This window comes from Mycteria americana, unplaced genomic scaffold, assembly GCF_035582795.1.
Source record: "Mycteria americana isolate JAX WOST 10 ecotype Jacksonville Zoo and Gardens unplaced genomic scaffold, USCA_MyAme_1.0 Scaffold_234, whole genome shotgun sequence".
In the NCBI taxonomy this organism is placed as follows: domain Eukaryota; kingdom Metazoa; phylum Chordata; class Aves; order Ciconiiformes; family Ciconiidae; genus Mycteria; species Mycteria americana.
Genome location: NW_027445573.1, coordinates 6,302 through 18,807, shown reverse-complemented (window position 1 = coordinate 18,807; position 12,506 = coordinate 6,302). Strand labels below are relative to the sequence as shown.

Genomic DNA, 12,506 nt, shown 5'->3' with positions numbered 1-12,506 from the left:
CCCCACCCGCGCCGCCTCAATGGTCGCGCCCACACCTGTCCGGAATGGGCGTGGCCTCACCGGCACCTGGGCGGAGCAACCGCGGCGGGGCGCGCGGGGGGGGGCGTGTCCTTCCCCCCGCCCCTCCCACTTAATGACCCCGCCCAGGTGGAGCGAGGGGGCAAGGCCCAGGGGGAGTGGGCGGGGCCAGGTGTGCCCGGCCCCGCCCACACCTGCCGCCGCCATCATGGCCGCCGTCATGGCCGCGCTGCTGGCGCTGCTGGGTGGGCCCGGGGTGTAATTAAGGGTCTGGGGGGGTAATTAGGGGGCTAATTAAGGGGCTGGGGGATAATTAGGGGGCTAATTAAGGGGCTGGGGGGTAACTAAGGTGCTGGGGGGTGAAATGGGGGGGGAATTAGGAGCTGGGGGAGCGGCGGGGGTCCTGGGGGTTAGTTAGGAGCCTGGGGGGTAATTAAAGGGGGTAATTAGGGGGTCCTGAGGGGTAATTAATGCCCTGGGGGTAATTGGGGAAGTAATTAGTGGTCTGGGGGGGTAATTAAGGGTCTTGGGAGGGAATTGAGGGGGTAATTAGGGTCGGGGGGGGGCTCTGGGGGGTAATTGGAGGGGTAATTAGGGGGTCCTGGGGGGTAATTAATGCCCTGGGGGTAATTGGGAAAGTAATTAGGGGTCTGGGGGGTAATTAAGGAGGTAATTAAGGGTCTTGGGAGGGAATTGAGGGGGTAATTAGGGTCGGGGGGGGCTCTGGGGGGTAATTGGGGGGGTAATTAGGGGGTCTTGGGGGGTAATTAATGCCCTGGGGGTAATTGGGAAAGTAATTAGGGGTCTGGGGGGTAATTAAGGGGGTAATTAGAGCAATAGAGATAATTGAGGGCCTGGGGGGGGTAATTAGGGGCCTGGGGCTTAATTGAGGGGGTAGTTAAGGGGCTTCTGTGGTAATTGGGGGGGTAAGGGTAATTGGGGGGTTAATTAGTGGCCTGGGGGGGAATCGAGGGGGGAATTCGGAGCTCGGGGGGGGGAGGGCTGGGGGTAATTAATGGGCTGGGGGTAATTAGGGGGGTTGGGGGTAATTAAGAGGGTAATTAGAGCCGGGGGGGGGCTCTGGGGGTTGGTGAGGGGGTAATTAAGGGGCTGGGGGGTAATTAAGGGGGTAATTAAGGAGGTTGTGAGGTAATTGAAGGGGTAATTGAGTGCCTGGGGGTTAATTGGGGGGTAATTAAGGCCCTGGGGGGCAATTAAGGAGGGGTAATTAAGGGGCTGGGGGGGGCTCTGGGGGGCGATTGAGGGGTGACAGGGGGTGACAGGGGACAGGTGGGTCCTGGGGGGGGGGACAAGGGGTGACAGGGGGGTGACAGGGCCTGGAGGGGTGACAGGGGGGTGACACGTGATGGGGGGGTGACAGGGGGTGACATGTGACTGGGGAGGTGACAAGGGGGTGACAGAAGCCGGGGGGGGTGACAAGGGGTGACAAGGACCAGGGGGGGTGACGGGGGGTGACACATAATGGGGGGGGTGACAGGGGGGTGACACGTGACCGGAGGAGGTGACAAGGGGGTGACAGAAGCCAGGGGGGGTGACAAGGGGTGACAAGGACCAGGGGGGGTGACAGGGGGGTGACACATAATGGGCGGGGTGACAGGGGGGTGACACGTGACCGGAGGAGGTGACAAGGGGGTGACAGAAGCCGGGGGGGGTGACAAGGGGTGACAAGGACCAGGGGGGGTGACAAGGACCAGGGGGGGTGACAGGACCAGGGGGGGTGACAGGGGGGTGACACATAATGGGGGGGGTGACAGGGGGGTGACATGTGACCGGGGGAGGTGACAAGGGGGTGACAGGGGGTGACAAGGGCCGGGGGGGGTGACAGGAGCTGGAGAGGTGACAGGGGGGTGACACATAATGGGGGGGGTGACAGGGGGGTGACACGTGACCGGAGGAGGTGACAAGGGGGTGACAGAAGCCGGGGGGGTGACAAGGGGTGACAAGGACCAGGGGGGGTGACAGCGGGGTGACACATAATGGGGGGGGTGACAGGGGGGTGACACGTGACTGGAGGAGGTGACAAGGGGGTGACAGAAGCCGGGGGGGTGACAGGGGGTGACAAGGACCAGGGGGGGTGACAGGACCAGGGGGGGTGACAGGGGGGTGACACATAATGGGGGGGGTGACAAGGGGGTGACATGTGACCAGGGGAGGTGACAAGGGGGTGACAAGGACCAGGGGGGTGACAGGGCCTGGAGGGGTGACAGGGAGGTGATGGGTGGTGGTGGGGTGACAGGGACCAGGGGAGGTGACAGGAGGTGACAGGGGTGACAAGAGCCAGGGGGAGGTGATGGGGGGGTGACAAGGGGTGACAGAAGGTGAAAGGGAGGTGACAAGGGGGTGACAGAGGGGTGGCAGAGTCCAGGGGGAGGTGACAGGAGGTGACAGGGGTGACAAGAGCCAGGGGGAGGTGATGGGGTGACAAGGACGAGGGAGAGGTGACAGGGGGTGACAAGGGGGTGACGGGGAGGTGACAGGGAGGTGATGGGTGGTGGCGGGGTGACAGGGACCAGGGGAGGTGGCAGGAGGTGACAGGGGTGACAAGAGCCAGGGGGAGGTGATGGGGGGGTGCCAGAGGGGTGCCAGAAGGTGAAAGGGAGGTGACAAGGGGGTGACGGGGAGGTGACAGGGAGGTGACGGGGTGACAGGGACCAGGGGAGGTGACAGGGGTGACAAGAGCCAGCAGGAGGTCATGGGGGGGTGACAGGGACCAGGGGTGGTGACAGGAGGTGACAAGGGTGACAAGAGCCAGCAGGAGGTGATGGGGTGACAGGGACGAGGGAGAGGTGACGGGGTGACAAGGGGGTGATGGGGAGGTGACAGGGAGGTGATGGGCGATGGCAGGGTGACAGGGACCAGGGGAGGTGGCAGGAGGTGACAGGGGTGACAAGAGCCAGGGGGAGGTGATGGGGTGACAGGGACGAGGCAGAGGTGACAGGGGGGTGACAAGGGGGTGACGGGGAGGTGACAGGGAGGTGATGGGTGGTGGCAGGGTGACAGGGGCCAGGGGGAGGTGACAGGAGGTGACAGGGGTGACAAGAGCCAGCAGGAGGTGATGGGGGGGTGACAGGGACCAGGGGAGGTGACAGGAGGTGACAGGGGTGACAAGAGCCAGCGGGAGGTGATGGGGGGGTGACAGAGGGGTGACAGAAGGTGAAAGGGAGGTGACAAGGGGGTGACAGGGAGGTGATGGGGGGTGACAGGGGCCAGGGGAGGTGGCAGGAGGTGACAGGGGTGACAAGAGCCAGCGGGAGGTGGGGGGGTGACAGGGACCAGGGGAGGTGACAGGAGGTGACAGGGGTGACAAGAGCCAGGGGGAGGTGACAGGGGGGTGACAAGGGGGTGACAGGGAGGTGATGGGTGGTGGCAGGGTGACAGGGGCCAGGGGGAGGTGACAGGAGGTGACAGGGGTGACAAGAGCCAGCGGGAGGTGATGGGGGGGTGACAGGGACCAGGGGAGGTGACAGGAGGTGACAGGGGTGACAAGAGCCAGCGGGAGGTGATGGGGGGGTGACAAGGGGTGCCAGAAGGTGAAAGAGAGGTGACAAGGGGGTGACAGAGGGGTGGCAGAGTCCAGGGGGAGGTGACAGGAGGTGACAGGGGTGACAAGAGCCAGCGGGAGGTGATGGGGGGGTGACAGGGACCAGGGGTGGTGACAGGAGGTGACAGGGGTGACAAGAGCCAGGGGGAGGTGATGGGGTGACAGGGACCAGGGAGAGGTGACAGGGGGGTGACAAGGGGGTGACGGGGAGGTGACAGGGAGGTGATGGGTGGTGGCAGGGTGACAGGGGCCAGGGGGAGGTGACAGGAGGTGACAGGGGTGACAAGAGCCAGCGGGAGGTGATGGGGGGGTGACAGGGACCAGGGGTGGTGACAGGAGGTGACAGGGGTGACAAGAGCCAGGGGGAGGTGATGGGGTGACAGGGACGAGGCAGAGGTGACAGGGGGGTGACAAGGGGGTGACGGGGAGGTGACAGGGAGGTGATGGGTGGTGGCAGGGTGACAGGGACCAGGGGAGGTGACAGGAGGTGACAGGGGTGACAAGAGCCAGCGGGAGGTGGGGGTGGGGTGCCAGAGGGGTGACAGAAGGTGAAAGAGAGGTGACAAGGGGGTGACAGGGAGGTGATGGGTGGTGGCAGGGTGACAGGGGCCAGGGGGAGGTGACAGGAGGTGACAGGGGTGACAAGAGCCAGCGGAGGTGATGGGGGGGTGACAGAGGGGTGACAGAAGGTGAAAGGGAGGTGACAAGGGGGTGACGGGGAGGTGACAGGGAGGTGACGGGGTGACAGGGACCAGGGGAGGTGACAGGGGTGACAAGAGCCAGGGGGAGGTGATGGGGGGGTGACAGGGACCAGGGGAGGTGACAGGAGGTGACAAGGGTGACAAGAGCCAGGGGGAGGTGATGGGGTGACAGGGACCAGGGAGAGGTGACAGGGGGGTGACAAGGGGGTGACGGGGAGGTGACAGGGAGGTGATGGGTGGTGGCAGGGTGACAGGGGCCAGGGGGAGGTGACAGGGGTGACAAGAGCCAGCAGGAGGTGATGGGGGGGTGACAGGGACCAGGGGAGGTGACAGGAGGTGACAGGGGTGACAAGAGCCAGCGGGAGGTGATGGGGGGGTGACAGAGGGGTGACAGAAGGTGAAAGGGAGGTGACAAGGGGGTGACAGAGGGGTGACAGAGTCCATGGGGAGGTGACAGGAGGTGACAGGGGTGACAAGAGCCAGGGGGAGGTGATGGGGTGACAGGGATGAGGGAGAGGTGACAGGGGGGTGACAAGGGGGTGACGGGGAGGTGACAGGGAGGTGATGGGTGGTGGCAGGGTGACAGGGACCAGGGGAGGTGACAGGAGGTGACAGGGGTGACAAGAGCCAGCGGGAGGTGATGGGGGGGTGACAGAGGGGTGGCAGAGTCCAGGGGGAGGTGAGAAAGGGTGACAGGGAGGTGACAACAAGGGGACACTCCCCACCTAACAGGTTGTCGATGTCACCTCCCCCCCCCCAGCCCCTGTCACCCCCTTGCAGGTGACAGTGACAGACCCCCGGACGGTGGCCCTGCTCTTCCAACCTGTCCTGCTCCGGTGTCAGTACCAGACGGTGGCCCTCGACCCCCCCATCGTCACCTGGAAGTACAAGTCCTTCTGTCCCACCCCACAAGGGGACAACGGGGTTGTCACCTCCCCTGGGGACGTCGCCGATGTCACCCCACCCTGCCCGGATGCCGCCCGCACCGTCCGCATCGTGGCCACCAAGCAGGGTGGCGTTGTCACCCTCGGGGACTTCTACAGAGGACGCAGTGTCACCATCTTGGGAGGTGGGGACGTTGAGGGGACGGTGGGAGGGGTCGTAGGGGTGTCACGGGGTGTCACCGAGGTCGGGGGATGTCACCGGGGTGTCACAGGGGTCTGGGGGGGGACTTTGGGGGTGTCACCAAGGTTGGGGGATGTCACCGGGGTGTCACAGGGGTCTGGGGGGACTTTGGGGTGTCAGTGGGGTTGGGGACAATGTCACCAGGGTGTCACCAAGGGTCTGGGGGACAAATTTGGGGGTGTCACCAAGGTCGGGGGATGTCACCAGGGTGTCACAGGGGTCTGGGGGGACTTTGGGCGTGTCACCAAGGTCGGGGGATGTCACCAGGGTGTCACAGGGGTCTGGGGGGACTTTGGGGGTGTCACAGGGTGTCACCAAGGTCGGGGGATGTCACCAGGGTGTCACAGGGGTCTGGGGGGACTTTGGGGTGTCAGTGGGGTTGGGGACAATGTCACCAGGGTGTCACCAAGGGTCTGGGGGGGACTTGGGGGGTGTCACAGGGTGTCACCAAGGTCGGGAGATGTCACCAGCGTGTCACAGGGGTCTGGGGGGACTTTGGGGGTGTCAGCGGGGTTGGGGACAATGTCACCAGGGTGTCACCAAGGGTCTGGGGGACGACTTTGGGGGTGTCACCAAGGTCGGGGGATGTCACCGGGGTGTCACAGGGGTCTGGGGGGACTTTGGGGTGTCAGCGGGGTTGGGGACAATGTCACCAGGGTGTCACCAAGGGTCTGGGGGACAAATTTGGGGGTGTCACCAAGGTCGGGGGATGTCACCAGGGTGTCACAGGGGTCTGGGGGGACTTTGGGCGTGTCACCAAGGTCGGGGGATGTCACCAGGGTGTCACAGGGGTCTGGGGGGACTTTGGGGGTGTCACAGGGTGTCACCAAGGTCGGGGGATGTCACCAGGGTGTCACAGGGGTCTGGGGGGACTTTGGGGTGTCAGTGGGGTTGGGGACAATGTCACCAGGGTGTCACAGGAGTCTGGGGGGGACTTTGGGGGTGTCACCAAGGTCGGGAGATGTCACCAGGGTGTCACAGGGGTCTGGGGGATGACTTTGGGGGTGTCACGAAGGTCAGGGGATGTCACCGGGGTGTCACAGGGATCTGGGGGGACTTTGGGGTGTCAGTGGGGTTGGGGACAATGTCACCAGGGTGTCACCAAGGGTCTGGGCGGGGACTTTGGGGGTGTCACAGGGTGTCACCAAGGTCGGGAGATGTCACCAGGGTGTCACAGGGGTCTGGGGGGACTTTGGGGGTGTCAGTGGGGTTGGGGACAATGTCACCAGGGTGTCACCAAGGGTCTGGGGGGGGACTTTGGGGGTGTCACCAAGGTCGGGGGATGTCACCAGGCTGTCACAGGGGTCTGGGGGGGACTTTGGGGGTGTCATAGGGTGTCACCAAGGTTGGGGGATGTCACTGGGGTGTCACAGGGGTCTGGGGGGACTTTGGGGGTGTCACAGGGTGTCACCAAGGTCAGGGGATGTCACCAGGGTGTCACAGGGGTCTGGGGCGACTTTGGGGGTGTCAGTGGGGTTGGGGACAATGTCACCAGGGTGTCACCAAGGGTCTGGGGGACGACTTTGGGGGTGTCACCAAGGTCGGGGGATGTCACCAGGGTGTCACAGGGGTCTGGGGGGACTTTGGGGGTGTCAGTGGGGTTGGGGACAATGTCACCAGGGTGTCACAGGGGTCTGGGGGACGACTTTGGGGGTGTCACCAAGGTCGGGGGATGTCACCGGGGTGTCACAGGGGTCTGGGGGGACTTTGGGGGTGTCACCAAGGTCGGGGGATGTCACCAGGGTGTCACAGGGGTCTGGGGGGACTTTGGGGTGTCAGTGGGGTTGGGGACAATGTCACCAGGGTGTCACCAAGGGTCTGGGAGGGGGACTTTGGGGGTGTCACCAAGGTGGGGGGATGTCACCAGGGTGTCACAGGGATCTGGGGGGACTTTGGGGTGTCAGTGGGGTTGGGGACAATGTCACCAGGGTGTCACAGGAGTCTGGGGGGGACTTGGGGGGTGTCACAGGGTGTCACCAAGGTCGGGAGATGTCACCAGCGTGTCACAGGGGTCTGGGGGGACTTTGGGGGTGTCAGCGGGGTTGGGGACAATGTCACCAGGGTGTCACCAAGGGTCTGGGGGACGACTTTGGGGGTGTCACCAAGGTCGGGGGATGTCACCGGGGTGTCACAGGGGTCTGGGGGGACTTTGGGGTGTCAGCGGGGTTGGGGACAATGTCACCAGGGTGTCACCAAGGGTCTGGGGGACAAATTTGGGGGTGTCACCAAGGTCGGGGGATGTCACCAGGGTGTCACAGGGGTCTGGGGGGACTTTGGGCGTGTCACCAAGGTCGGGGGATGTCACCAGGGTGTCACAGGGGTCTGGGGGGACTTTGGGGGTGTCACAGGGTGTCACCAAGGTCGGGGGATGTCACCAGGGTGTCACAGGGGTCTGGGGGGACTTTGGGGTGTCAGTGGGGTTGGGGACAATGTCACCAGGGTGTCACAGGAGTCTGGGGGGGACTTTGGGGGTGTCACCAAGGTCGGGAGATGTCACCAGGGTGTCACAGGGGTCTGGGGGATGACTTTGGGGGTGTCACGAAGGTCAGGGGATGTCACCGGGGTGTCACAGGGATCTGGGGGGACTTTGGGGTGTCAGTGGGGTTGGGGACAATGTCACCAGGGTGTCACCAAGGGTCTGGGCGGGGACTTTGGGGGTGTCACAGGGTGTCACCAAGGTCGGGAGATGTCACCAGGGTGTCACAGGGGTCTGGGGGGACTTTGGGGGTGTCAGTGGGGTTGGGGACAATGTCACCAGGGTGTCACCAAGGGTCTGGGGGGGGACTTTGGGGGTGTCACCAAGGTCGGGGGATGTCACCAGGCTGTCACAGGGGTCTGGGGGGGACTTTGGGGGTGTCATAGGGTGTCACCAAGGTTGGGGGATGTCACTGGGGTGTCACAGGGGTCTGGGGGGACTTTGGGGGTGTCACAGGGTGTCACCAAGGTCAGGGGATGTCACCAGGGTGTCACAGGGGTCTGGGGCGACTTTGGGGGTGTCAGTGGGGTTGGGGACAATGTCACCAGGGTGTCACCAAGGGTCTGGGGGACGACTTTGGGGGTGTCACCAAGGTCGGGGGATGTCACCAGGGTGTCACAGGGGTCTGGGGGGACTTTGGGGGTGTCAGTGGGGTTGGGGACAATGTCACCAGGGTGTCACAGGGGTCTGGGGGACGACTTTGGGGGTGTCACCAAGGTCGGGGGATGTCACCGGGGTGTCACAGGGGTCTGGGGGGACTTTGGGGGTGTCACCAAGGTCGGGGGATGTCACCAGGGTGTCACAGGGGTCTGGGGGGACTTTGGGGTGTCAGTGGGGTTGGGGACAATGTCACCAGGGTGTCACCAAGGGTCTGGGAGGGGGACTTTGGGGGTGTCACCAAGGTGGGGGGATGTCACCAGGGTGTCACAGGGATCTGGGGGGACTTTGGGGTGTCAGTGGGGTTGGGGACAATGTCACCAGGGTGTCACAGGAGTCTGGGGGGGACTTGGGGGGTGTCACAGGGTGTCACCAAGGTCGGGAGATGTCACCAGCGTGTCACAGGGGTCTGGGGGGACTTTGGGGGTGTCAGCGGGGTTGGGGACAATGTCACCAGGGTGTCACCAAGGGTCTGGGGGACGACTTTGGGGGTGTCACCAAGGTCGGGGGATGTCACCGGGGTGTCACAGGGGTCTGGGGGGACTTTGGGGGTGTCACCAAGGTCGGGGGATGTCACCAGGGTGTCACAGGGGTCTGGGGGGACTTTGGGGTGTCAGTGGGGTTGGGGACAATGTCACCAGGGTGTCACCAAGGGTCTGGGAGGGGGACTTTGGGGGTGTCACCAAGGTGGGGGGATGTCACCAGCGTGTCACAGGGGTCTGGGGGGACTTTGGGGGTGTCAGCGGGGTTGGGGACAATGTCACCAGGGTGTCACCAAGGGTCTGGGGGACGACTTTGGGGGTGTCACCAAGGTCGGGGGATGTCACCGGGGTGTCACAGGGGTCTGGGGGGACTTTGGGGTGTCAGCGGGGTTGGGGACAATGTCACCAGGGTGTCACCAAGGGTCTGGGGGACAAATTTGGGGGTGTCACCAAGGTCGGGGGATGTCACCAGGGTGTCACAGGGGTCTGGGGGGACTTTGGGCGTGTCACCAAGGTCGGGGGATGTCACCAGGGTGTCACAGGGGTCTGGGGGGACTTTGGGGTGTCAGTGGGGTTGGGGACAATGTCACCAGGGTGTCACCAAGGGTCTGGGGGGAACTTTGGGGGAGGTCATGGGGTGTCACAGGAGTCTGGGGGGACACCAGGGGTGTCACTGGGTGTCACTGGGTGTCACCGAGGTGTCACAGGGTGTCAGGAAGGACCCCAAGGACACAGGGGGGGGACCCAGGAGGTGTCACCCGGTGTCACTGGGGTGTCCCAGGGGTCTGGGGGGAGGACCCCAGGGATGTCACCGGAATCGGGGGGGACCCCAGGGACATGAGAGGGGACACGGGGATGGACTCCAGTGACGTCACCAGGGTCTGGGGGGAGCCCAGGGGTGTCACCGGGTGTCACCGGGGTGTCCCAGGGGTGTGGGGGGACCCCAGGGGTGTCACTGGGTGTCACCGGGGTGTCACAGGGGGTCATGGAGGACCCCAGGGACGTAGGAGGGGACCTCAGAGGTGTCACCGGGGATGTCACCGGGGTCGGGGGTCACCCTGTCACCCGAGGGACCCAAGTGTCCGGGGTTGGCAGGGGCGGAGCTGAGCCTGGGCCCGGCGGCGTGGGGTGACAGCGGCGTCTACATCTGCACCGTCACCTCCACCCAGGACCTGGAGGGGAACAACGAGGCTGTGGCTGAACTGGTCGTACTGGGTGAGGCACTGGGAGGCACTGGGAGGGTTGAGGGGGGCACTGGGAAGCACTGGGAGGGCGCTGGGATGGACTGGGAATGCCACGAGGGGCTCAAGGGGGAATGGGAGAGCACTGGGAGGCACTGGGAGGATTGAGGGGGGCACTGGGAAGCACTGGGAAGGCACTGGGGTAGACTGGGAATGCCAGAAGGGGCTCAAGGGGGACTGGGAGAGCACTGGGAGGGTTGAGCCGGGCACTGGGAAGCACTGGGAGGGCACTGGGAGGGTTGAGGGGGGCACTGGGAAACACTGGGAGGGCGCTGGGATGGACTGGGAATGCCACGAGGGGCTCAAGGGGGAATGGGAGAGCACTGGGAGGCACTGGGAGGATTGAGGGGGGCACTGGGAAGCACTGGGAAGGCACTGGGGTAGACTGGGAATGCCAGAAGGGGCTCAAGGGGGACTGGGAGAGCACTGGGAGGGTTGAGGCGGGCACTGGGAAGCACTGGGAGGGCACTGGGAGGGTTGAGGGGGGCACTGGGAAGCACTGGGAGGGCGCTGGGATGGACTGGGAATGCCACGAGGGGCTCAAGGGGGAATGGGAGAGCACTGGGAGGCACTGGGAGGATTGAGGGGGGCACTGGGAAGCACTGGGAAGGCACTGGGGTGGACTGGGAATGCCGCAAGGGGCTCAAGGGGGACTGGGAGAGCACTGGGAGGGTTGAGGGGGGCACTGGGAGGCACTGGGGGGGCACTGGGGTGGATTGGGAATGCCATGAGGGGCTCAAGGGGGACTGGGAGAGCACTGGGAGGCACTGGGAGGGCACTGGGGTGGACTGGGAATGCCACAAGGGGCTCAAGGGGGACTGGGAGAGCACTGGGAGGGTTGAGGGGGGCACTGGGAAGTACTGGGAGGGCGCTGGGATGGACTGGGAGAGCACTGGGAGGCACTGCGAGGGTGCTGGGGTGGATTGGGAATGCCACGAGGGGCTCAAGGGGGACTGGGAGAGCACTGGGAGGCACTGGGAGGGCACTGGGGTGGACTGGGAATGCCACGAGGGGCTCAAGGGGGACTGGGAGAGCACTGGGAGGCACTGGCAGGGCGCTGGGATGGACTGGGAATGCCAGAAGGGGCTCAAGGGGGACTGGGAGAGCACTGGGAGGGTTGAGGGGGGCACTGGGAAGCACTGGGAGGGCACTGGGAGGGTTGAGGGGGGCACTGGGAAGCACTGGGAGGGCGCTGGGATGGACTGGGAATGCCACGAGGGGCTCAAGGGGGAATGGGAGAGCACTGGGAGGCACTGGGAGGATTGAGGGGGGCACTGGGAAGCACTGGGAAGGCGCTGGGATGGACTGGGAATGCCAGAAGGGGCTCAAGGGGGACTGGGAGAGCACTGGGAGGTCACTGGGATGGACTGGGAATGCCACAAGGGGCTCAAGGGGGAATGGGAGAGCACTGGGAGGCACTGGGAGGCACTGGGAGGGCGCTGGGATGGACTGGGAATGCCAGAAGGGGCTCAAGGGGGACTGGGAGAGCACTGGGAGGGTTGAGGGGGGCACTGGGAAGCACTGGGAGGGCACTGGGGTGGACTGGGAATGCCGCAAGGAGCTCAAGGGGGACTGGGAGAGCACTGGGAGGGTTGAGGGGGGCACTGGGAAGCACTGGGAGGGCGCTGGGATGGACTGGGAGAGCACTGGGAGGCACTGTGAGGGCGCTGGGGTGGATTGGGAATGCCACGAGGGGCTCAAGGGGGACTGGGAGAGCACTGGGAGGCACTGGGAGGGCACTGGGGTGGACTGGGAATGCCGCAAGGGGCTCAAGGGGGCCTGGGAGAGCACTGGGAGGCACTGGGAGGGCACTGGGGTGGATTGGGAATGCCGCAAGGGGCTCAAGGGGGACTGGGAGAGCACTGGGAGGGTTGAGGGGGGCACTGGGAGGCACTGGGAGGGCACTGGGAGGGTTGAGGGGGGCACTGGGAAGCACTGGGATGGCACTGGGATGGACTGGGAATGCCAGAAGGGGCTCAAGGGGGACTGGGAGTGCACTGGGAGGGTACTGGGCTGTAGTGGGAGAGAGTGGGAGGGCACTAGAAAGGCACTGGGAGAGCACTGGGAGGGTTGAGGGGGGCACTGGCAGGGCACTGGGATGGACTGGGAATGCCAGAAGGGGCTCAAGGGGGACTGGGAGGTACTGGGAGGGTACTGGGCTGTAGTGGGAGAGAGTGGGAGGGCACTGGAAGGGCAGTGGGAGGGACTGGGAGGGCACTGGGATGGACTGGGAATGCCAGAAGG

The 12,506-nt window shown here is 64.7% G+C and overlaps 1 protein-coding gene across 1 annotated transcript; it reads left to right on the top strand.

Moving 5' to 3' along the window:
- The first annotated feature begins 238 nt into the window (after positions 1-238).
- On the top strand, positions 239-10,701 carry LOC142403387 (lipolysis-stimulated lipoprotein receptor-like). Its single transcript, XM_075489622.1, has 4 exons — positions 239-263; positions 5,042-5,350; positions 10,117-10,236; positions 10,664-10,701. The coding sequence occupies exons 1-4, from the start codon at positions 239-241 to the stop codon at positions 10,699-10,701; spliced, it is 492 nt and encodes a 163-aa protein (XP_075345737.1).
- Positions 10,702-12,506: the final 1,805 nt, after the last annotated feature.

Bases quoted from the DNA above. Each gene is read 5' to 3' on its own strand.
- LOC142403387 (XM_075489622.1), top strand. From the start codon at position 239: ATGGCCGCGCTGCTGGCGCTGCTGG. The intron at 264-5,041 runs GTGGGCCCGGGG...CCCCCCCCCCAG, and splicing joins CGCGCTGCTGGCGCTGCTGG to CCCCTGTCACCCCCTTGCAG. The intron at 10,237-10,663 runs GTGAGGCACTGG...GAATGCCAGAAG, and splicing joins GGCTGAACTGGTCGTACTGG to GGGCTCAAGGGGGACTGGGA.